This window comes from Archocentrus centrarchus, chromosome 8 (genome assembly GCF_007364275.1).
Source record: "Archocentrus centrarchus isolate MPI-CPG fArcCen1 chromosome 8, fArcCen1, whole genome shotgun sequence".
Taxonomy (NCBI): domain Eukaryota; kingdom Metazoa; phylum Chordata; class Actinopteri; order Cichliformes; family Cichlidae; genus Archocentrus; species Archocentrus centrarchus.
In genome coordinates this window covers 18,605,715-18,632,161 of record NC_044353.1, presented here as the reverse complement: position 1 = coordinate 18,632,161, position 26,447 = coordinate 18,605,715, and the positions used below count along the sequence as shown (strand labels likewise).

The 26,447-nt window shown below is 42.0% G+C and overlaps 1 protein-coding gene across 1 annotated transcript; it reads right to left on the bottom strand.

Annotated features, from left to right (window-relative positions):
- Window positions 1-288: 288 nt before the first annotated feature.
- On the bottom strand, window positions 289-15,899 carry LOC115784610 (heparan sulfate glucosamine 3-O-sulfotransferase 6). Its single transcript, XM_030735901.1, has 2 exons — window positions 15,083-15,899; window positions 289-1,615 (listed from the first exon to the last, which is right to left on the bottom strand). Exons 1-2 carry the CDS (start codon window positions 15,610-15,612, stop codon window positions 997-999), a joined length of 1,149 nt encoding a protein of 382 aa, XP_030591761.1. The 5' UTR covers window positions 15,613-15,899; the 3' UTR covers window positions 289-996.
- Between the last annotated feature and the right edge of the window lie 10,548 nt (window positions 15,900-26,447).

The following is a 26,447-nucleotide window of genomic DNA, read 5'->3' as shown; positions in this document are numbered from 1 at the left end:
TCAGTTAGATGGTCGGTTTACCCCCGGATGGTGCAACTTAATTACAGACTCAGATCAACTTATCCCTAAGGGACACTTTTACAGGACAGTCTTCAACGTCTGGTGAATTTATTTACCCTAATGTAAACCATACAAAAACTGACCTTAACATTAACCAATCAAATGTAAAATAATAAGTTTGTCATACCAGATAAAAATTTACTTCACAACACAGAGAATCAGAGGCACAAATTTTTATACACAACACTGTACTTTGAACACTTTACAAATTGAGTTAATGTGGTTCAGAATAATCACAGATCAAAAGTAGCAATTTATTGTAACAGTTGATACAATTGGTCCCATCCAAGAATTACAATATAAAATACGATGTAGCTTTTACTGGAAAATACCTACAAATGGAATGTGTGTATGCATGGTTTGAATATAATATTTACATATGAGGTATCATTGGTATATCAACTGTAATGCACTCAGAAATATCCTGCAACATTGAACTGTATGTAGCATTCAAAAGACTGGAAAATATGTATATGCAGTCAAAGAGTATGACATTATTCCCAATGTCCTGTCAAGTGCCATGTCAGTTTTATGCCATGCCTTGTCATGTAATAAATACGCTTCTTTAATAATAAAAAAATACCTGTTGTATTCAACAGAAACTATAAATATGAGCTTTTTTTCTAATCTGTACATAAAGAATGTCAAAAATGACATTTAAAGGCAGAAGATCACACAGTACAAACAAGAGAATGGTTTAACGGTTATATATTTAAGCCATTAACTGTGTGGCTTTCATATTAGCAGCACTGTATCCGTTTCAGCCTCTACAATACAACAAAACAGTGACAGTTCATGGGTGCTGCATGTCATGTTGACTCCACTGAGGCAGAATGGACTTTGTCTGTCCCCGTACCTGAGAACATCAGCCCTGTGGAAACAGTAAATGTATATCTCTCCAGAAAACAAGACTCTTGCTTTTACAGATTTTTCCTCTTAGTCCCAGCCAAAGTCTTGCCCGCTCATCTGGTAAAAACGGTGGTTGAAGGGCCTGTAGAAGTCTCTGAGTCTCTGCAGAACCTCAGAGGAGATCTGGGGATGAGGTCTGCCTTTAGACTTCCCGAGGCAGCGAGGTCTGCTGCTCCCCTCCGGCTTCTTCAAGCAGGGAAAACCTTTTGTCTGGTTGAAGTAGAAGTGTTTGTCCGAAACAACCCTTTTCAAACCAAGAAAGTCCTGAACCCGGCCCATCTCCCCAGCTGGATCAGACACTAGCCGCTCGCCACTAACAAACAGAAAATGAGACAAAGGGAAGTACTGAAGCCAGTTCTCCAGGTGCTTGGCATAGAGGCCAATGCGCACAGCACTCCACGTGGTATCAATCAGACCTGTGGAGGAGTTTTTCAAGGCGAGGCTCTGGAAGGATGGAAGGCCCGGGTTCTTGGACAGTGTCTGGGTGTAGTCAGACACAGCCCTCGTAACCGGATCCCTGACCACAACAATAAGCTTAGTTTGGCAATTCATAGTGCAGATGCGACTAGGAGCTTCTTTGGTGACAAAGTAGCTGGGTGTCTTCTCCATGGTGATCTGCCCGTCGAGCGTCCGAGGCATCAGGTTCCTAAATGAAAAAAGAAGAAACTGTCAGATAACAAAGTCTGACTCTTTACAGCTATAGAGGCTGAGTCTCTTTCACCTCAGTACATCCAACAGGATGGAGCTTTATTTCACCTGATATGATTTCTTCAGTTGCATTATTAGATTTTTGGGGTTTAGGGTTTTTTTTTTTTGGTGACTTGAAGACATTATGTCCATATTCTGCTTTCATTATCTGTTGAGCTGAGTGAACTTGCTATATTACATGTATTTGACCCAACAAACCTGACCTTTGATCTAGTTGCACTATATTTTCACATTCTGTCAAAATGATACCATTGGGTTCTGAGCTACCACAATAAAGTTAAAATAGTTATAGTTCAAAGCCAGCACAACTCACCATTTTAATCCCATGCTCCCTTCAGTGAAGAGACCATTAAGAGATAATATAAGCACATCACATACTGTCACTATTAAAGCGCCCCAAAATCTGTGTGATTAAATCTTCAGACACTGCTGTGTTAATGTTTGAGGGCCCCAGACAGCCCCTCCAAGTCTCACTGCAAGGTCTGCAGAACAGGACCATCCACTCACTATGGGCCCAATGAGTCAAAACCACAAAGCCTCAAGAACCACTTAACAGCAGTTTCCTACAGATTTCCACCCCCTCTTCTTCCTGCAAGAGCAAAGTGCCCTCCCCTCACCATCACCTCCCCAATAGGTTCCAACAAGGACTCAAGCAAGCCAAAGTCTGCAGGAAGTGCGACCAGGATGGCAAGCTGCTGAGCTCAGCTAGTGTGTTAAACACATGGCTGTAATGAGGAGAGATGCTGGGTAGAATATGCCAGTGGAAAGACTTGCACTAAAGTAGGTGTTACTGTGTTTGGGTGACAGATTTTGCATAGTAATGCACAATGTATCTTAGGCTATAACCAATCCAGTAACGTCTAATCTGTTGATTTATCTTTTTATATAGTCTCTTCTCTACTTCACAAACTACATATGGCACCTGCTGTACTGAAACGTGTGGGGAGGTTTTCTTCTTCTGTTGATTTGATTCAAACACATCTAGTCACAGCTGAATGAAACACTCTTGAGTAATGCAGACTCCTTTAATTTCATCAATGTTTGGCTAACAGACACTGAGAAAAAACATGGAATTCAGCAGGTCCAACATTTATTCATGTGTTTACATTTAACATTGACAGATTGTCTGAGCCAGCATTGTGGTGGATTTGGATTTCAGAGACAAATTGTTTGCACGACAAATGGATGAGCGATGTTTAAAGCAGCAAATGAATCGCCTGCAGTTCATTTACCCAACACATCCTTTAGTGTGTTACTGGAAACAGAGAGCGTTCATGTGGTTTCCCATAAAATAAACAAGTAATGGAGCATATGTGCTTTATTTGTTTCAGATTGAAAGTCTGCATTAAGTCCAAATGTCAATGACAAAAGGCCATTCAGAAGTGTAGATGACATCCGAGGGGGATTTTGCTTTTCATTTTCCTAGTTATTATAATGAGGATTTGTAAAGTAACAGTATATTAGTGCAGTGCAGTAAAAATGCTTTGAAACAATTAGGAAAATAAACAATTTAGAATTTGTTTACTGGAGTAATGACAGTTGTATACCCACATTATTTAAAGTGTTTCCTCTTTGATCTGAAAGAACTAAAGTTCAGCAAAGTTTCACAATTTGGCCCTTTAAGGGAAACAAAGCAGTAACCAGCAATAAGCCATAAACATGCAGGTTCACTGACTTTACTTTTACTCTGGGGTATCTTTAAATGCATAACTAATGCAATACATCAGGGTGAATGTCAGAAAATGTGTATCACATGATGCACAATAATTTGGCTTTCAGTCAGAATAAAGATCTTATAGCTTCAATAGTCAAGCAAATTTGTAACAGAGTGTAAAAATTTGGCTGTGAGAACTTATAACCTCCAAACTAGTTTTGTGTAACTGCAGTAACCTTCTTCTTATCAAGCTATAAAAACAACGCTCACATAGACTTCATTAGGCATAACTCAACTGCTCATTAATGCAAATATCTTATCAGCCAATCACACGGCGTCAACTCAGAGCATTTAGGCTTGTAGACGTGGCCAAGACGACATGCTGAAGGTCAAACCGAGCATCAGAATGAGGAAGAAAGATCATTTAAGTGATTATGGACAAAGCATGATTGTTGGTGCCAGATGGGATGGTCTTAATATTTCTGAAACTGCTGATCTACTGGGACTTTCCCACACAACCATCTCTAGGGTTTACAGAGAATGATTGGAAAAAGAGAAAATATCCAGTGAGCAGCAGTTCTCTGGGTGAAAATGCCTTCGTCATGCCAGAGGTCAGGGGTGAATGGCCAGAATGCTTCAAGCTGATAGGAAGGTAACAGCATTACACTCAAGGTATGCAGCGGTGCATCTCTAAACACACAACACATTGAAGCAGATGGGCTACGGTAGGAGACGTCCACACTGGTTGCCACTCCTGTCAGCTGAGATCAGGAAACTGATGCTACAGTTTGCTTTGGATCGCCAACATGGGACAACAGAAGATTGGAAAAGCACTTCCTGGTCTTTGAGTCTCAATTTCCTCTTCAGGATTCAGATGGTGGGGTCCGAATTTGGTGTAAACAGCATGAAAGCATGGAGCCATCCTGCCTTCTGGCTGCTGCTGGTGTAATGGTGTGGGGAATATTTTCTTACCACACTCTGGGATCCTTAGTATCAATTCCACAGCCTACCCGAGTATTGTTGCTGACCATGTCCCTAACTTTATGACCACAGGTTACCCACCTTCTGATGGCTGCTTTCTGCTGGGTAACGCACCATGTCACAAAGCGCAAATCATCTCAAACCAGTTTCTTGTGCATGACAGTGAGTTCACTGTATTCCAATGCCCTCCAGAATTACCAGAATCTAATAGAGCACCTTTGGGATGTGGTGGAATGACAGATTCACATGTGCACCTGACAAATCTGCAGCAACTGTGTGTGTGATGCTATCATGTCAAAACTGACCAAAATCTCTGAGGAATGTTTCCAGCACCTTGTTGAATCTGCGCCACAAAGAATTGAAGCATTTCCAAAGGCAAAAGTGGGCACAACCTGATACTAGCAAAGAGTACCTAATAAAGTGGCTGGTGTGTGTGTGTGTAGTAACAGCCACCAGCTCATACTCATGTAACTCGGTCCAGCCCCTGAGGGAAAGTGTGTAGTTTGGTCTATAATTTATGTAGAAGTTTTAAAAGGGAACAAAGGCTAAAAGTGCACTTTAAAGGAAAATTTTAGAGATTTGAGTTTTTCCTCTTTACTTAAAGTTAAGCCGTTTCAATCCACCCCATTAAATGATCCCCATAATAAAAGACCATTAATTGATTACTATCTAATTTCAAGAGCTGCAAATGGCCTATCACTCCCTGCCCATCCCCTGTTTATCTGTGTCTGATCAATATGTCTGTCTCTATATGACAGATTGCTCTCAGTGTGTGTTGGTGTGTGTATGAATGCGGTTTTGCACATAAGTCCCATTTGAGCACTGAGGTGTCAATATTTACAGATGAGAAAATGAGCATCCTTACACCCACGGTGTCTGTCCTCTCCTTTCTCATCCAGCATCTTGGATTTGTCCTTCACTCCTTCACATAAGTGGCACTTCAGTAATTGACCATAAGTTTTCTTTCCATATTCATGAATAGTTAATGAACTGTGGCTTTACCCCCACTCTGCTCAGGTCCCTACCTCCCTAATCACAATCAGTCTCATTATCAGAGAATCGATAGAGGCCATTTTCTATCATAAATCTGTCTGTATGTGGTGTCGGCATACTGTAAACAGATCAGGGATGATTAATCTAAAATAATATATGCTTTACCTACACCTCTTTGATTTAACTTAAAGAAAATGCCTTTCAGTCTACTGTTGTTAACATCTAAATATGCAAAGAGAAGAACTCAGGGCACAAACATGTTTTCCATTTAGCGCTGTATCGGAAAGCCTTGCTGACTCGTCACTCTAGTCTGGAACTCCCTGCTGTTAAAAGGATGTAGTGCTTTTCCTCCCCGAAGTGCTCCAGAGCTGATTACTCCACTGATATGTTCTAGGGAGTCTGGATCATAAGATTAAATAAGAACCCTTGGCAACAAGGATGTGGCCGAGAGACTTCCTGCCCCCAAGCTTACGGGCTCTCCTGCTGAAGTGGTGCAGCTACATCCCCTGTAGTGCACAAACAAAAGGTATTCTGAGCAGGATTGGAGCTGATTGTAGCAAAAGAGACCCAAAAAATCCAATTATCACGTCGGTTTCTCAATCTAAAATTCCATCAGTTACCACAGTGATTTACTGGCTCATCTATGCTTCCTCAAGTAGGCTTCTGCTTTGGCAGGAGTCTACACCGATAGGCTTTTTCAGCTGAGACCCAATTAAACAGGTGGTGAAAAATCAAGGCTATAAAAACGAGAGAGAGCATAAATGTCAAACTGAGGGAAACATTTCCCAACTGTGTCGCTATTGCTCAGATGGTGACAGAAGCAGGCTCGAGGCAACGGAAGGTCTGTCAGGCTGACAGGATAAGTGTGGGAACCTTGATTTACACCTCCATGTCTGGATGAAACATATGTTGCTATTCCCCTCTGACCAGTCTAAGGTAGGCTAAACTAGTACAGACAAGAGTGTGGTGTAAATCTGAGGATGTGTGGACCAGAAACTGTAAAAACTGTGTTACATATGTATGTGTGTTACTGGTGAAGTAACATTGAACAAGGACACAAATAAACTAAACACCTCCGCAAGTGTCAGTCACGAGGCGACTGGATGGCTAGATCACAATTGGAACCCAACTGTGAAAAAAAACTGTTGCCACCCACTAAATTTAATTAATAATAATGCATTAGACTTACATTAGATGATGTTTTCTACTATGCAGTAATGGAGTTGGTAAATGGTTTTCTCTGCATGAGGTCAGCTAAAGTGCTATACTTCTACAGAGACCGAAGTATTTGTGTGTGTGTGTGTCGGGTGGGGGGGTGGAAAGGAGTTAAAATCACACACACGTTTGCCCGGGGGAGGTGGGAGGGGAGGATGTCTATAAAGGAATTACTTTACCAATGCCCAATTAAAGAGTGAGTGTCCAGCAGTTATAATTAGGAGTCCTAACAGGAAGTCCATGATGCTTTGCTGGGAATTTGGCACTTACAAGGGCAGAATGCTGACTGGGGGAGGGTACTGCTTTAAATTTTCCATGCCAAATCGGATACAAAATTTACTAGTAATAATAATTATACCAAAAGAGACATGCTTTATTTTATATGTATGAATTTTAGGTGATGCAGAAATTAGTACTGTTAGAAATTAGTACTACCAGCCAGCTGAGGCCTTTCTGTGTGGAGTTTGTATGTTTTCCCCGTACCTGCACAGCTTCCTTTCACAAAGACATGCATGGAGTCAGGTTAACTGGTTATTCCTAATTGGCTGTAGGTGTGAGTGTGAATGATTGTCTGTCTCTTTGTGTTCACCCTGTCACAGACTGGTAATGTTTATGTTTATGTTTGTCCATCTTAACAGCCGGATGGATCGCCACAGTGCTTTGAAGTTTCATTACAATAGACTCCCTGAGAACTTCTCTAGCACAATCACCAAGTCAAAAATATATATTTTATCAATAATCAACAGTAATGAAGGTAGATGAGTTTAAACACCTGAGGTCAACCTTCCAAAGCAATGGACAGTGCACAAGAAAGGTGAAGAAGAACATGCGGGCAGAGTGGAGTGGGTGAAGACGAGTGTCAGGGGCGATTTTGTGTGTGAAACTGTGTGTGATTCCCACCTGCTTTAAAAAGTCCATCATAGTCCCTGTCCCAAAGAAACCACACCCCAGCAGCCCCAATGACTTCAGGCCCATAGCACTCACCTCTGTGGTGATGAAGTGTTTTGAGAGACTCATCAAGACATTCATCACCTCCTCACTGCCCACCACCCTCGACCCACTACAGTTTGCATACCGGCCAGACAGATCCACATATGACGCCATATCCTTCCTCCTCCACAAGACCCTTTCACACATAGACACTGGTAAGGGGAACTATGTGAGAGTGCTGTTTGTAGATTACAGCTCAGCATTCAACACCATAGTTCCCTCCAGGCTGGTCTCTAAGCTGCTGGGCCTGGGCCCATCCCTGTGCAGGTGGGTTCACAGCTTCCTGACCAGCAGACCACAGGTGGTACGAGTGGGTCACCTCACCTCATCCTCCCTCACCCTCAACACTGGATCCCCCAAGGCTGTGTGCTCAGCCCTCTGCTGTACTCACTGTACACCCATGACTGCGAGGCCACGTCAGAGTCCAACGTCATCATCAAGTTTGCTGACGACACTGCTGTTGTGGGACTGATCTCCCACAATGAGGAGACAGCCTACAGGAGAGAGGTCTCCCGCCTGGAGAACTGGTGCCAGGAGAACCACCTCCTGCTCAACGTCAGCAAAACGAAGGAACTGATCGTGGACTTCAGCAGGAAGCAGCAGAGGGACTACCATCCACTTGTCATCAGTGGTGCTGAGGTGGAAAGAGTGGACACTTTCAAATACCTGGGAGTGACCATCTCACAGGACCTGTCCTGGACTCATCACATAAACATCACTGTGAAGAAGGCCAGACAGCGTCTCTACCTCCTCAGGCGGCTGAGAGACTTCAAGCTCCCACTCAAGGTGCTCAGGAACTTTTACACCTGCACCATCGAGAGCATCATGCGTGGGAGCATCACCACCTGGATGGGAAACTGCACCAAGCAGGACTTCATGGCCCTAAAAAGGGTGGTTCGTTCAGCTGAACGGACCATCAGAACCACCCTCCCCAACCTGCAGGACATTTACACCAAGCAGTGCAGGCTGAGGGCCATGAAGATCCTAAAACAGCCCAGCCACCCCGGACACTCTCTCTTCTCCCTGCTCCCATCAGGCCGGCGTTACCGCTGCCTGAGGACTAAGACTGAAAGGTTGAAGAAGAGTTTTTACCCACAAGCCATCCGTCTGCTCAACTCTGAGCCCTAACTGGACCATTATTGCACAATGTAAATATTATAATTTATAAAAGTGTGTATAGTGTATAGTATATAGAGTATAGTGTATAGTGTGAATTACTTTTTTTATTTTTATTCTTCTTCTTATTTATATGTGTGTGTATATATGGTTGCAGGTACAAAATACATTTCACTGTGCATTGTACTGTGTATAACTGTGCATGTGACAAATAAAACACTATCTGATCTGATCTGATCTGATTTGTGAAAGGGAAGGTTTATAAGGTGGTAGTGAGACCTACTTTGATGTATGGTTTGGAGATGGTGGCACTGACAAAAAGACAGAAGGCTGAGCTGGAGGTGACAGAGCTGAAGATGCTCAGATTTTCACTGGGAGTGACCAGAACTGACAGGATTAGAAATGAGTACATCAGAGGGACAACTCGGGTTGAGCAGTTTGGAGACAAAGTTAGAGACACAAGTCAAGGGTGAAATGGTTTGGACATGTGCAGAGGAGGGATAGTGGATAAAGGATGCTGAAGATGGATCTGCTAAGCAGGAGGAAAAGAGGAAACCCACAGAGAAGATTCATGGATGCAGTGAAGGAGGACATGCAGAGGGTTGGTGTGACACAGGAGCATGCTAGGGATGAGATGGAGGCACATGATCCGCTGCGGCGACCCTTAAACAGAGCAGCTGAAAAAATAATTTTTTTATAATCCTCAGCTCTGTTTTGGATTTAACACAAATTAGCAAATGTTAGCACGCTAACACTCTAAACTAAGGTGGTGAGAACACTGTAATTATGAAAACAAGGATCAGCATATTAGCATTGTCTCAAATATGTAAACAGGCTAGCTAGCCTTTAGGTTAATGTACTGTGGTGTCTACCTACAGACCTCAAACAAAGAAAATAAAATTAGGAGAAAAAAAAAGTAAATCTATTTATTTTTATACTTAACGACTATGATTATAATTAAGCATTTGCCCCTTTTTAATAAGACAGATTTTAAGAGCTGTCTTAGAGGAGAAAATTGTCTCTGTTGTTCATCTCTTATGAGAATCAGACTCATACTTTAATTTTATAGATCTGGATTCATTCAAACCCTTTAACTGTTGAAGCTATGTGGTGAAACATAGTTTTTCAGATGTCCCAGGAGGCACATGATTGTGTTTCCATTGGACACTCTCATGTATTTTCAGGCTCACGCTATCCTTTTCTAGAAATGGTTGCCTGACTGAACATGACTACCAAGCATCTGAAACATTTAATTTTGGCCAGAACTATTATTTCTTCACAAAGTATTTTTCTCACCAGCTAACTCCAGTACAGAGCTAAAAAAAAAAAAAAAATCACACACACAAATGCAAGACAGAAACCTCCTCAAAATTTAACAGGCGCCCCCAAAATGGACTACAATGCACCCCAAATTATTATAATTCCCACCATATGAAGTATGAGTGTGGCCATTTTCAAACCTTTTAATACTACCTAGACTCAAGTCCAGCCAAAACCCAGCACCATTAAAAAAAACTACAACTCAACACTACAGAGCCCACTTCCTGGTCTGTTACACCAATCAGCCCTGTTCAGCGTTTAAGGCTAATGGCCTCAGGGCTGTACACAGAATGAGGTGTTGAGAAAATCACCCTCACTCTGGAAAACGCTCCTCTGTGTACGTGCATTAGGCTCCACTTTCACCATTTCAGCTGTCAGAAATCCAGACTGACTGGGTAAGTACCTGAATCTGGCCTCCTGAGATAAATCATGCACAAAGCAGAGGATGGTTTGGGGATAAAACACTGAACAGTCCCATCAATCTGATAAAGCACACTGTTAGGTCCTTAGGTATTTGGCAAGTGGCATAACTTTTGTTATTTGGACTCTGTGCACTGCCACAGTGGATGATGACCCCTTGCAAATGAAGGACTATATTTAAAAATGGCTGTAATTCCTAAAAAAAAAAAAAAAAAAAGAGGCTTTTGTTAGACCCCTTCAATTAAAGCTGAAAGTCTACACTTCAATCTCATCATGATTGTTTGATTTAAAATGCACTGGGGTGGTGTACAGAGCCAAAATTACAAACACTGTGTCACTGCCCGAATACTTATGGACCTAAGTGTAGACACATTTTGTCCCATTTCTACCTGAAATAATATTACGGATACAAATATATTTATATTATATAATATAATCTTATTTTTCTATCAGCTGAAAGAATAACAAAGATGGGAAAACTTACAGATGTGACATCATGCACACATTGTTCAAGAGTTGTCTGCCATATTGGGTGTGATACAACTACGAGTCACAGGGGAAAAGTATGTGTTCCCCAACTGGTTGCTTAAGGTTGCTCACTGTTACTAGGCAGAATTTGTTGCAGGGAGAGCGCTGCACCGAAAACCTCCTTTGGTCACTAGCGGAGACTGTTGGCCTTCAAAGTAAAAGTTACACCTTTTGAAATGTGTTGACTGCTGCACTAAGGCACAACTTTTACTGTGTGTTGCACTTTTTTAAAATTTTACTACTGGTTCCTAGTGGTGGGCAAGTGTTTGCAGACAGGTTGGCATCTTCCATGCAAACTGCATGGAGGGTTTTGGTAACCGGTTGGGGAATACATGTTCTTCCTTCACAGCTGGTGCTATCCAGATGGTCTCCAGGACCATGTGAATAGAGCCTTATTTATTTGATCCTACAGCACCACATGTCATCCAAAGTGATGTATATATTGTCACATGATTAGCGGTAATGTGACTCAACAAAAGTCTATGGCTCCTTTTATTTATGACCTCAGTTAGTGACCTCACAGTGGCTGCATCCATCTTTTATATACAATTTATAGACAGTAATCTAAATAATACCCCTTTAAAATGTACACTCATATATCTTAATAGCTTTGCTAGAAAAATCAGGGCATTAAATGATATGTTGGTGTTGGTGGACATGCTGATTATACAAGGAGCTTTAAAATAATAAAATCAAATGTACAATATATCAGTCTGAGCCCATAAAGATCAGCATATTCTCCTCTTATTTTAACCCGGCGTCATCGCTTTCCATTCTTATTTACATAAATCCATTTCTTTTTGAGGACTGATGTGATTTTTAGCAGAGCTGGCATTTTTGCTTGCCCTTGTGCTGCTGTCCTTTAAGGATTTATACCATATTTTAATTGCAATCCAATCAGGCATGGCCTTTGGTGACAAGGCCGTCAACTAATTGATAATCATTCAGTATATTGATGAGACTTGAGAACTGGAGTTTTTTCTCAAACAGAATTGAAAAAATAATATATTTAAATCGCAATTGTTTGTTCTGCTATAAGACAAAAATGAATGGGTTCACTTTCACGTCATCAGACAGAATTTAATCATTACTCATTCCAGACCACGTCACTGTGACAAAGCTGTGACAATTATAACTATTGTGCCATGGAAAGCTGAGGTTTTTCAGTTTTCTGCGGTGGCTCTTAAGTCCCATATGAAACCCATCACTCTGTGAAGTCTCTTTAAAGCCATAAAAAAACACAGAAAATCATTAAATCTTTGCCTTATTTTCAATGCACTATTTGTGGCTTTTCCATTCCCATAATGGGCTCATATGCACACATGCAAACGAGAGAACGGGATGAAGAGACAGACAGGGCGGAGAGGAAAGAGAGCGGAGACTGACTTGATCGCTCAGATAAAAGCAATGGAAAACACACATGTATGAGGTCTGAGCTCGTCTCTGAGAAGACAGTGCTGTTGGAACAATAAGCACGGGAGGGTACTGCTGTCTGCTGAGTCTATGAAGTGTCTCCAGCATGCAGATCGCCCCTGGTTTCATCCAACATCTGACAGCAACGACTCAAATATGACAGATTACAACCCTCATCCATCTGCTACAGTCGCCTTCAGTTTGCGCTTATTTCTCCAGCCAAGAAAGCGAGCAGACTATGACAGTGCACAAATTGCTTTCAGATATATCAGTGTGTGACCATGTATCCTGGCAAATGGCTGTTTGTTACTTATAAAATCGTGACTCGTCTATAAATATAATCAACAGCATTCTGATGCACCAGTTTTTTGAATAGTGATTATGGATGATATATAAGCATGCAAAAGGTGACATGTGTCTGAAGGGAAGATTCAAGATGTTTATTATCATTCCAGTTATGCTGGATTAATAACTACTATGCTGATATTAAATGAATCATCCAGTGGAATAAATATAACATTAGGTTTTCTATCTTATGATTCACAGAGACGGAGAACTCGAAAAAGATTAAACGTCAAAGCATAGATTGCTTTTTCAGAGCCTGTCATAAACTGCTGCTTTGCACTGCATTGAGCACGTGTGTGTGTGTGTGTGTGTGTGTCTGTGTGTGTGTGTGTGTGTGTGTGTGTTTGCTTTCAGATGTGACAGTGAGTTGACCCTGTGACTGACAGTCAGATGAGGAGGACTTGCTTGTTCCACATGGATAAGTTCTTGCTATCAATGACACACACACACACACACACACACACACACACACACACACACACACACACACACACACACACACACACACAATGCTGCTGTCTACAACTTCCAGCGGCTTCTTTGTGGGTCACTGCAGATGACAGCAAACAGATTTGCTCAATTTCTGAGATTCAGTGACAACAGCAGAATCATCTTTCAGTGATTTCATCCCGGATCATGTTGCTGCTGTCTCTCTCCATTGTTGCATTAATCCTTCCAACTTTTCTCCACCTCAACTTCCAGAGAAGTTTACTTCTCAAAAGAAATTCAGGATAAAAAAAAAAAAAAAAATTCATTCATATTATTGCAGCGACCCCTAAATGGAGCAGCTGAAAGAAGAAAAATTAGATTTACATTCATATTATTCCAATTTACCGCTTGTCCTGCAGTTACATCCACCCTGTCATTTTTCTTCTTTTTTGTAACTCCCTTGGAAATCTCCTGAAAACATATCAATTATCTCTTTACTTTAATTATGCCTATTAACTTGGCTACACTTTGAAAATTTTGCATGTAATCTTTAGGTATAGATGATATTGCTGCACGACTGAGCTACTCTTTATAGGCCACATTTTTACAGGCCATGTTAGCTGTGTAACACCATTAAAGCCTAACAGCTCTACAGCACCAGTCAGGCTAATTAAAACACTCATAAAAGAATTCCCAGGAAAGAAAAGTTTTGCCACAGGTATTTTCACATACGGGCTTCCTCATCTATTCTAAGGGGAAAGTGCAGAGAAGACGAGCAAGGAGAGAAATGATAAAGTGAGAGAGAAGAATGTGGGGAGACAGATGAGTTGTAAATATATGGAGAGACGCAGTGCTTAAGACTACCAGCATTATATGGTATATATGTGTTTTTGTCTGTGCACAGAGAGAAAGTGAGAGAGGAAATTTAGCAGCATGCTAAAATTATCAATGGTGAAACGTTTCCATGTGTCCTTATGTTCCCCATTAAAACACAGCAAAGGGGGTTCAAAAATAAGGCAAAAAAAAAAAAAAAAAAGATTCAATTACGCCATGCCGCTATATATATTTTTTTTAATCCATGCTCCTTACCCTGTCAAACCTCTCTGTAGTTATGGCACCTTTCTTGCTTACAGGTCCCAAAATGGTATTGTGTTCTCACACTGCTTAGCTGGGATCATGTCCAGAAGCTTGTAGAACATATGGAGATGATCAGGACCAGCTTCATCCAGAACTAAATCCTTCTTTAGTGCCTTAACTGCACCCAAATGATGGCTCTGGTCTGCCTGGTCACCCCAAATCCTCTGCTGTCACTATGACAGTAACTGATGAACATTTTATGTCTTCATAAAGAAACTGTAAAATTATCTTAACTGAGATCATTACGCAATGTTAGCTGTCTGTGTCAATCAGATTTATGTTTTTTTTTTTTTTTTTTCTATAACATGTTAGAGTAATGACTGTGATCCTTGCGTGGGTTCTTTTGCAGCTTCGTTGAGAGCAGAAAGGGAACACTATACAGGATGTTATGCTGAAGTGAATAAATGGGGTTTAGATGACTGTCAGGATGATGAACTGCTCCTTTGGGACCTCACTGGCCCTTTGATCTACAGCAGCATGAGGGGAGAACATTGTCTAAAGCTGATCCGAATCTATCAGCCAGCCAATGCATTTATGTCTCTTCTACTGACAGGAGAAATCAGCACATCTGCGCAGGTGACTAAATGTCAGCAGGAACATCAGTGCTGCTCAGCTGACTTTTTACCCTGACACCTTACATAGTCCTGAATGACTTCCAGATCTATAATCATGTTTAAACTTTATATTCCAAATAAATCCGTGACATTTATTTACAGAGAGCACATCAGCCTTTAAAGCTGGTTATACCTCAAACTACAGGCATCCTGTGTCTTTTTAAAGTTTTGACATTTCTGTTAAGTTTTACATATGATTTGTAGCCAAAACTAAGGTAACAGCCATGCTTGCTTGTGTGTGCATCCCTACCTGTACCACTCCAGCCCTTTATCGTAAAACCTGTCGAAGAAGTGAGGCTCCGCACCGAACGCTCTCACGTCCGGGTGGATGCGGAGAAACTCGAGCAGGGCGCGAGTTCCTCCTTTCTTCACGCCGATTATAATCGCCTGCGGAAACCTTTTGGCCCCGAAAGTGTTGGACACCGGGATGCCGTTGCTCTGGGTGCTCTCCTTTTCGCTGTCCAACATATTCTGTGACAGCTCCACCGGTGCGCCCACTTGCTCTGCGTCCGCAGAGGCTGTACGGTTCCGGTAAAACGGCGCATCGGGGAAGAGACGCGGGGATGGACGCAGGTCACCCAGAATACGGCGGCGATCGTCCAGAATGTCATAGTCCCCGTCTAAAGTTTGTTGCCTGTGTGCAGCTCTTGGAGCCGAATTACAAAATCCGGAGAGGCAGTAGAAGAAGTAGGTGAAGATTAGGACCATGGTGAAAAAGACTGAGACTTTGGACAGCGCCTTCCCAAAGTTGAACCTGAATCTGCATCCACTACATCCCATGAGTTGATCTCCTGGTCGATGCCAAAGGGCCAAAACGGTGACAGCATGCTTCTTTTTTCCTACATGGATCGGAGTTCGAGGTTAAATGTTCTTAGGAGAACCTGTTGCGCAAAGTTGAGCCATCACACGGAGAGCTTCTCTCAGCAGTGGAATGGCACAGTGGATTTTTCAGAAGTTACATTCATAATTCAGAAAGGACTGGCTAAAGATGCCCTCTAATCATCTTTAATAATTTTTCCTTTAAAACTCAGCTGAGACTTTGGAGCTTGTTGTGTCTGTGCGCTCTAAGCAAGCTCTCATTCAAGGTTCTTGAGCTTCTTCTATACCCCCTCCCTCCTTTTTTTCTTTTACATGTCTCCACCCTTCGCTCTTCCTGCTATGACAAACATCTTATAGACATATAGATACGGTATGGATAGGATAAAGAGATTCAGTGTCCTGTATAATTAAAGTTTTATGAGGCACAACATTTTTAATAAACCATCACAGTATATATCATAAGAAACCAACTGCTGCATATTAAAACACCATTAATTTTTTTTTTAAATAGGTTAATAAAGAATTTAGTCATTTTATGTCAAATTAAGTGTAAGGCAAACAATTCAATTTCTCTAGCTTAGTAATGTGAAAGAAAAAATCATAATGAGCACTTTATTCTGAAGAGCCCTCATCAGTGTTTCACAAATGTAAGATGACCCCACCAAAGAAAATCCGCTTTGCTCCTTTGAACTCAAGATAGACATCCAAGTCAGCCCTGTGAATAACAGGAGCCCTGAGGACGTCTATCTAAAACCTCTTGTACTCTTCTTGCACTCTGAAACTCAACACATAGACAAGTCTCCTGCCCCCCCCCCCCCCCCCCCCCCCCCCCCCCCCCCCCCCAATAATAGGCCTAAAGTGAGGAGGGGTACCTGCAACCCATCTCTCTCTGTTCCCATTAATACAGTATCAGACTGTGTGTGTCATCTTTGGTGGTGAGCAGGAAGGATCAGCTCTGGGATGTTCCCCTGACTCCAAGCTGGAGCAGGTATAGAATTTCTTCTGGCAGTGAGATGAATTCAGACTTTGAACCTGATTAACACACTGGCTGTGTGAATGGATGAGAGGATAGAAAAGAGGGAGGGGAGGTAGAGGGTAGATAATCTGTATGAAAGAGACACACTCAGCCCTGGAGCACAGTGTGTTTCAGACAGAGATAATAAATGCACTTGGCACTGCGCTGGCTAATTGAGAATTTTATGTTTTTTATCTTTATTTAACTCCATTCCTTAATATCCTCAGAGAAAATAGAGATAACTTGTTTTTTTGTTTGTTTGTTTGTTTTTTAACCTAAAGGTAAAGCTAGGCATTTTTTGGAAATACACTGATTTGATTTCTAGCTGCAAAGTTAAATGAGAAGCTTTTGTCTGTGTGTTAAATATGAAGCTACTGCCGGCAGCCAGCTCACCTGAGCGTGAAAAAAGTGTAAAACATCTTGCCAGTTGTGTTTAAAAGTAACAGAAGGCACCTACTTATTAGTATATTGTATTTTGTGTGCATAGAAAAACAAAATGACAACACAGTGTCGCCAGTTGCTGGTGGTTAAGTACAAAGCTTAAAAACAGCAGAGATTGAATTAAGTTTTTATTCCAAAGCGCATAAAATGAATGTTTTTCACACTTTTTATTTCTATAGTTTCCGTACAGACTAAAAAAGTGACAAATAATATATTATAGATTTTCAGTCTTTGCACCAGCTTAGCTGATTGCTGTTAGTATTCTTAGCACATTGATAGCAGAGTGGTATCAGTCTTTTTCATCTAACTCTTTCACGTCCCACGGTGTCTAGCTTCTCCTTTAAGGATAAGCTTTCACAGTTGAGCATTACACAGCCTGTGATTGCAGTTTCCGCCATCTGCTGAAACAAAGGTCTCTGTGGATTCGTACATGACCCAGGCAAATATAGAATAATGATATGTTTTGACACACAAACAGCCATTGTAAATCCACTGAAAAAGAGGCCAGCTTGGCATTGAGGAATTCACAGCTTTGGAAATGACCGTCTGCAGGCTAGTGCCACATTCAGTCAGAGTGAGGTCAGGATCTGGGCTTTTCTTTCATCAGACATTTTATTTGCTTTTCCCTCATGCTAATTGCTCGAGCTGGAGTTATACTGACAGGTTTGGACCCAGAAATATAAACAGCGAGATTAAAGAAACAAACAGGCAGCAGCAGTGTTGAAGAAACAAATATGATATACAAGTCGTGAGCTGCATCTGTGTATATAGGATTGAGGTTGGATCATACAGTATATCAGTCTTTGGGTGTGTTTGCCTGCATGCTCCTCTCTATCTCTGTGCACTCACTTTTTTTTCTTTTTTTTTTTTGCACAGGCATTTATGCAAGCATGTGTGCAGTCCAGACTATATTTCCCACCGCTGTGCCTGCAGGTGCGCTCTGGCGCCGCATCCCTGTGTGCACCACAGATAGAGATTTCCAGAGATTTCCATAGCCGGAAGCCTGCCGATGGCGTGTACATGTGTCAGCCATTATAGCAAATTACAAATCCTCCCCAGCAAAAGCTGAATGTTCCACTCTCATTTTGTAATTTCCAGTGTGAGGAAGAAGCTGTCATCCATTTGCGACACGCAGCAGAGCCCTTAAAGCCATCATGACAGATCTTTGAAACCAGAAGATACTCATCAAGCAGTGCAGAGGCACGGCTGCAGTTCCCTACAAATGGGTCCTGAACCTTTTTTTTTTTTTTTTTTTTTTTTTGGGTGTGTGTGTCTGGAATGAATCTCAGCAAGATATTTATTACTAATAAACTGCAGCTCGAAGGTGCTGCAATTTTGATTGAATATTCACTTTTCATCTTGATTTCTTGTCGAAAACAAGTTTTATGCTCATAATGTGCACGTGCTGTCTGAATTTCTCTTTGAAGCAACAACAGATGCCATGCACACTATTTCCTACACGCAAGATGCTCAGTGGTTGAGCCCTCAGGCAGTGAGGATGAATTCAAAAGCCCACAACAAAGCGACTGTGAGGCCCCACCTTCTAAACTTTTATCTGCAAATGTAAGCAACCTCAGTGAGAATAACTGATGGACAGCGTGAAGGAGGAGGTGGAGGACTGAACAAAATCACTCTGTTCTCTCCAGTCGCACACATTTTTCTGCCCCCACAGCCTGTGTCCCACCACCTTTGCACAGGTGAATCAACCTTTTTTTTTTTTCCTTGCTTCCAGCAGGACTTTCAGAGTCCCAGACTTGCTTTGCAGCTTTATAAAGACATCACTGTACATCACTCTTCTCAGATCAATGTAGTAAAGATCTGAGAGGAGGGATGTTTGCAGATTATGCAACACTTTGAACATCCTTGAAAGCATTAAGCAGTGCTAGGCTCACATCATGCCTCGAGTTCAACATGGAATTAATTTGTATCTGAGGGAGAGTTCACTGGCTTTCATTCTGACTTCACTGGAGTTAGATTTGGGCAATACCCCAAACCAGGAGCTTCAATTACGTAGCAGTTATACATGTATAAGCCTATGGATATGTTTTGCATAAACAAAAATGCACAAAGCCTTCTCCAAGTAGAAACCAGCTGCACAAAACTATGTTCAATATGTCTTTCATTTTGACAATTTAATCTAAAATGCCTTTCGAGGGAGCGTGTCTGTACAGGAGCCTCACATTTTTTAAAAAACTCGTATTTACCTTCTCTCTGCGCTTTATTGTAGCAGCAGAATCAAGGGAGCAGGAATCTAAAGAGAACGAAGGGAATTAAAGTGAATGACAATCATGTCATCACATAAACCGCAGACCGTTTGGGAAATGCCTTCTTTTCTAATCCGCAGCTCTGCGGTGAAAAATGGGATCTGGTGGTTGGCTCCTAAGTGATATTGGGTGTGTGAGGAAGGGCGGAGGAGCAGGGAGAAGGGGGTGTGATGGGTGCCTATATGTGTTTTTGCCTATGTGACAGAAGCTGAGTGTGTTCGTGTGTGTGTGTGTGTGAGAGAGAGAGAGAGAAAGAAACAGAGTTTAAAAAGAGATGTTATAAAAGAGACAGCTGAGTATAGAGTTTCATGCCTTCAAGCTCAGTTTGGGGGATTCAGTAAGTCATGTGGCTGCAAATCAAAGAGCGGCGACGGTGAAGCGTTTTGAAGCACAGCAGTGTATGGACATGCATGCAGAGACTTTTATACCTTCGCGGTCCTATACATGCATATGACCACGCGCCTGTGGAGCTCTATTGTTTCATGTCTGCATGCTCGTGTACCACTTGTGGTACCCGGTCCCAGACTGTTAGTGAAATGCTTGTGGGCTGCTCTGTGTGGCTTCCTTTCACTGAAAGGCCTAGTCCTCCTAAATGTTGATTGCCATGACGTCAGCTCCAAACCTCAGCCCTGCCTTTTATGTGTCACTGTCACCATCTATTTCCGCCCACTGTGTGAAAAACAACTTTCTTTCCATCGGTGCAGTTCACTGACATGGACACTTGGGTTGAACACTGTGCTACTGTTACTGGGCCAGAACCGCCACCCAAATGGAGACGCTTGTTCATTTTCACAGTCATTCAGCTTGTCCCAAACAATTAAAAGGACGGAAAAGATGTGAATGAGCAAGTGAGTGAATGCCCCATTATTTCACTGGTGGACATGTGTAACAAGTCAAACCTGGTAAGAACACAACAGCCATCAGACGGGTGTTAACTGACTGTAATTACTGGTATAAAACCAAAGCAGTTTGTCTTCCCCTCTTTCTGGAGTTTCCCATGTTTTCCAAATTCCAATCTGTCACCGCGACTGTGAGAAAAAGAGCTGTCAGCCTCAAAATGAAAAAAAAAATAAAATTAAAATAAAAGTCTTCTGTCCATTGCCTCACAGTTGAGTCAGGTCTCACCTGCCCTGTGAGATCCTGCGGGCCAGAGGGAGCGCGAGCACGCATGTCAAACTGTTTCTCGCTGCAGAAACAGGAGATAGGCTTCTACCCCGTGGGCCCTGTCTGCGTTTCGCAGGAATGTGAAATCGTGTGTGACTCAAACAAGCAAACCATCAGCTAAGGTGCTGACGGTTGTTTTGGCCAAGGGCGACAGAAGTGTACCAAAGATGTGACCTACCAGACCTGGTGGGAGATAAATGAGGTGTGAAAAATTGGATTTTTCACTTTAAAGATTGACATGTTTGACTCATCTGAATCCAGAGTTTGAAAGTGTTTATACTGCTTCAACATACCCACATCAGCATTATCTTTTCAGTTACCTTGTGGTAATGCATGCATTCAAATTGCTTAGTTTAAAGCAAAAGCAAAGGATAAAAAAAAAAGGGGGGGGGGGGGGGGGGGATACAGACTGGGCGTGTCCAAAGTCAACAGAATCGACATACCAGCCTCAAAATAATACTTTCTAACTCACTTGTACAAAAGCAGAGAATTTTCTAGCTGTGACCTTCTACTACTACTAAAGACTGTATTATGTCTTTAATCTTAGTTGCAAATTTAGATCAAGACTTTCATAAATCAACACATTTGTCATTTTGCATCGGATTTATGGTAAATCTGCATATCTGTCCTCTTTCGTTAAACCGACACCACCACACCCTCACTTTGTTCTTAAGCTGATAATCACATTGGGTTGTCTGTTAGCCTCATTCCTGTGGGAATGTATTCTGAGACTCTGACCTCTTCTTTTTAAACCCCCCCCTACACCAACACACATTGAGTCACGCACACACAGACCTTCTTCTTCTTCTGCCTTCAGCTCTCATCTGGACTCACTTTAGGTTTTGAGGTCTGTGATTTTGGGGACACAACAGAGCTGCTGGTCCAAAAGACAGGGGAAAAGGAAGGCTTTTCTGTGAACCTCCCCAAAATAAATTTTAAAAGAATTTTGATTCTGTTTTCTGACCAAGCAATCATTCACTTCCTCCAATAATTGTTGTAGATACATGAGGGAAGAAAACACAGACTGCTTTCTGTCGTCACTGTCGTCCATATTGGCAAAACACGGTGTTCTCTGCAAAAATCCAGGACCATGACAAGCCAATAAGGATGGGCTGAAGGACTGAGAGGATCAGTTACTGCAGAGATGATGGGGATGTGTGTTCTTAAGGCTCAGAAGTAAAAAGATAAAGAATCAAAATTTGTGAGTGTTAAATGCTGGAACCAGGTGTGTGTGTGTGTGTGTGTGTGTGTGTAAGTGTTGCACAATATCTGCTGAGGGGTTTATGATGGAGGTGTGGAATTCCCCCCCATACAGCCATGGGGGCAGATATGATCACACAAATAAACACACAAACACGCGCACACACATACACACAGAGCGATGCTTTATTTACAGGCAACCATTATTATTCTTTTGAGTAAAGTATTACAGAATATAGATGCGCTTTAAAGCAGCAGTTGAGCATTTTGGGAAATGCCCTTTGCTTTTTGATGGCGAGTTAATTCTCTGCACTTAATATGACACTAACTTGGAGGACTTCTCTTTTTCTCCAAAGTTAAGCTCTAAAGCTCGCGTATTATATCTCGCTTGTTCTCTATTGAAATAGTGAAATGTAAAAACAATAATTTGCAGTTTTACTGAGGTTTATGTGCTGAATTGCTTCTTAGTCAGATGTTGTGCTCCCTGGCAGTAAGTACCCGATCTGGTGCATGACCCCCCCTAGAAAAATGACACCTTTGCACTCTGGTTTTTGTATAGATTTAACAAACACTGAAGATGTGCTGATAGCTCGATTTTGTCCCAGCTGATCAGAAACTTCCTCATGTTTGCAGTCTTTATGTTAAGCTAAACTGGCTGGCTGTGAACATATTAAGTGAGTAGGCCCTTGATGATATACTGTATCATCACTGTTCTCATCCTACTCACTGCCTGAAAGCAGAAAAAAAAGCACAAAACTGTCAGACTGTTGATGCAGCCATCACTGCACACAAACTCACAGAAACACGGAGCCTCTTGACAGATCGCCTCTGTGCGCTTTTCTTCTCTACTTGTTGATCTTTGGTGAAAAAGACACATGTCATCTCGTACCTCCTTCAGCTTTCACAACATCTACTATAAGAAAAGCTGAAGTCAGAGCACCTCCTTGGGAATGGTGCATGCTGTAGATTACAGGTTTCTTATTGAGACGTAATCACCGAGTGGAATAAAGAGCTTAGGCACCTCTGAACATTTTCTGCACACAAGTTAGCAATTAGCATGACCAAAGGAACAATTTTGACTATTAAGGCCACCCATCTGGGGTCTGTGGGGAGTAAAGGGTTTACAGTTTCTATACAGCCCCACATGTACAGTATACAGTATATATGCAATGCAAATACAAACAGACACTAAAAGAAAAATGCAGGCTCAAACAAAGAAGGGGTGTGCAGCAACATGCTCGCAGTCTTCTTGAAGTCACACAGTATGATGTGGATAGCATATGATCCACGCTTGGATTGCTGACCAAGATGATAGAGGACGAGCAGCTACAAATTGCAGGGAGCTCAGGTTAACTGGCTGGGTAGGTGTAGTTTGGGTATGGGGGTGGGGGTGGGATGTGAAAAAAAAAAAAAAATCAGTCTGTGGCACGATACCCAGAGAAAGACTGAGGTAATTGCTTTCTTCTCTGCAGCACTATTCAGAAGTCTAAAAAAGATGTTTTTAGTGTGCAGTCATCCTCCTCATACGTCAAAGGCCTGTGACATTTCTGGACGTGTGCTGACACAAATACTGCATTTTCCACAGTCCATCATTTGTCTGACTATCTGTGAGCTGAGCCCCCATTTTAAATCACTCGGCTGAAATCCTAAACCTTCCTCATATTTCCGTGGTCTGAGGATAGTGTGTTTGATAAATGTTTCCTGGCTCCATTTGATCATTTTAGATCATCGGTGAGCCTGAACTGATATAGAAAAAAATAAAACTAGAAGGAAAAAGATTTGTGTGACATGACGGCACAGACTTCCCAAAGCTTCTTCCTGGATTACAGTGCCCACCTTTGAGGCCTTTCAAACCCCCTCTATAGTCTCTGATCAAGGCCAGATAAAAGTTGACATGTGGGTACACAATCAGCCAGTCTTGTTCTCCTCTTAAATCTTTGCTTTTATCCCTCAGTCAGTCCAGCATCCCCGAAAATAAAGACCCCCTGCTTGATCTGTGCAAACAATACCCGTGCCACACACCTCAAGTATGCCTTTGAAGCTTTTAGGACCAACCTGTGCTGCTGTCTCAGGGTGCTATCGCTCTAAAACAGATCAGATAGTGAGTGAATGATGTTTGCAAACATGTATATGTTCAAAACCCCTCTGTGCTATTGAAGATAGAGTAGTGTACAGACAGGAATGTGATAAAGATGACAGGAAAGTGGTATAAACCACTGAGATTTAAGATGTTTATTTTATTTTTACTGGGAGCCCTCATACTGTAAAGTTTGCAGTGCGCGCCTTGGCTTTTCTATGCGCGTTTGTCTCCTGTGTGTCAAAACTGTTGATGCTTTGCTGGAAAGAACAGAAATTTGAGGTGGCCCAGTGTTTCCTCCTTAAAGTAAATGTAGTTTTGTCACTCCTCTCCCCGCTTTTCTAGTGTTTATAACTCATACGTGCCATTGAGAGATGCGTTTCATGTACCCACAGCACATAAAATCAATTACATTCAATTTTATACATATTGCTCCAGATCACAACAAACAGTCACCTCAAGGTGCTTTATATTTTAAGGTAAAGACCCCACAGTAATTACAGAGAAAAGCCAACAATCAAAATAACCCCCAATGAGCAAACACTTGATGACAGTGGGAAGGCAAAACTCCCTTTTAACAGGAAGAAACCTCCAGCAGAACCAGGCTCAGGGAGGGGCAGCCATCTGCCACGACCAGTTGGGGGGTGAGGGGAGGGAGACGGGACAAAAGATACACTGTGGAAGAGAGCCAGAGATTGATGATAACAAATGATTAAATGCAGAGTGGGGTATAAACAGACTGAAAAGAGGTGAATGAAAAAGAAATACTCAGTGCAGTGCATCATGGGAACCCCCCTGCAGTCTAGGCCTTTTGCAGCTCAACTAAGGGAGGGTTCAGGGTCACCTGATCCAGCCCTAACTATAAGCTTGATCAAAAGGAAAGTTTTAAGCCTCATCTTGAAAATAGAGAGGGTGTCTGTCTCCCGTATCCAAGCTGGGAGCTGGTTCCACCAAACCACACATAATTTTATGTTGTGCTAGGCCTTGAGGAGAGGATGAGCAAAAATATTCTCATTTTTGTTTAACTAATGTCTCCTTCAAACACATGTTGTCCTGATAACAGTCATGCCCAACCTGGAGAGCCTCGGGTTTCCAGAACGTTTCTTTGATCCAGAGCGGAAATCACCTTCCAGTGTCTTGTATAAAAGCATCACTTATTCTTTCATTCATTATGCAAAGGGAGATGGACGTTTGGCCAACATATGTATGCATGAAACATGTGGAGGGCAGGCCCTCAATATATGGATGGAGACATATAGTGGGGTAACTCATACTGCAGATATTACCCCCTGATGAAAGGATATTTCTTTATTTTAGTTGCAGTCACGCATTCAGGAGCTTTATTCCTCCAGCAAAATGATCACAGCTTCTGCGGTGTGTGCAGCAGTGCAGCCACTGCATGACAGATGTTTTAGCGAACTTTGCTGCCTTGATGAACTTGGATGCCAACGGCATGTGGAAGCAAAATAAGCCTTTTTTTTTTTTTTTTTTTTTTGTCTGGCTTGGCTCAAAACAGAAGCAGGTGTAGTACCCGTAAACATCCACATCTAAGCAACAGCCTCATATAGGCTACAATTAAAACAAGATGTCCCACGAATGAGTCCGTGGCACACACATATGCTTACCCCAACCTCGAGGCTTGGCCTTTGGGACCGAGAAAGACTTTGGAGTAGTAGTGGTTTAATGTAATTAAGGATCCCATTTGTTTACGAGCAGGATGAGACGCAGGGGTCAGTGGAAGAGAAGTCTGTCTTGTGATTCTATCAGAGGCTTGCCACTTCCTCCTTCATGTTTGCTTCCTCTTGGCCGTGCAGCTGCACTCAGATGCCAGCCAGAAAGGCTGTTCTCACAGATCACAAATGCAAACTGTAGCCCTGTTTTTTGATTTGTTTTTGTTTTTGTTTTTGAGTAATTTCCTTTTCCTCTCCATCTCTCATCACATCTGGTTCATCTCCGTATTTTTGTCTCATCCCAGAGGACAGTTTAGTCTGTGCGCTTGTGTGTTGACATTGCAGAGAATGAGCAACATTTAATCAGTCACATGGAAGGTATTAGTTAATTAATGAGAGTTTGAGGTAAACACTGGAGCCAGCATTAGGGTTAGAACTGGCAGTTTGAGGGATTGGCCCCACTGTAGTCTGCCTGATGATTTAAAGTCTGTGGAAAAACTGAGCATTACTTTAGACAAAACTCTGACAGCAGAAAACAGGCGACAAAAACACAATATATCTGTGCTTTATATCTGTGCTGCTGTTTTGATCATACAATCCTGTTCCCTAAAAAGTTAGTGTATGTTTTTTCATAAGAAGTTTGGGAATGTGATGCCAGAAGCTGGCTTCAAGAGCATGTTTACTGCGGCGTCGGATCACATTTACTTTTAACGACATTATGAGAAACTATGATGATCGGCTGCTACAGTTTTGAGACACAGGGTCCTCTTTTGTTGTATTTTTGTTTTCATAATTTGCCCAATTTATTTTCAGTGGTGATGGATCTGAACAGCAGCAAAGCCGCACTGGCACTGTTATACTGTGGAGCCATGTTTTGATACATGCAGGATGTAATTTGGTATCGTCTTGATGAAATAAGCAAGGCCTGCTATGAGAGAGACATCATCTGGATGGCAGCATCTCCT

Coding starts and splice junctions, on each gene's coding strand:
- LOC115784610 (XM_030735901.1), bottom strand. CDS start 15,612: ATGGGATGTAGTGGATGCAGATTCAGGTTCAACTTTGGGAAGGCGCTG. Junction 1,616..15,082: donor AAAGGGCTGGAGTGGTACAG/GTAGGGATGCAC, acceptor TTTTTCATTTAG/GAACCTGATGCCTCGGACGC.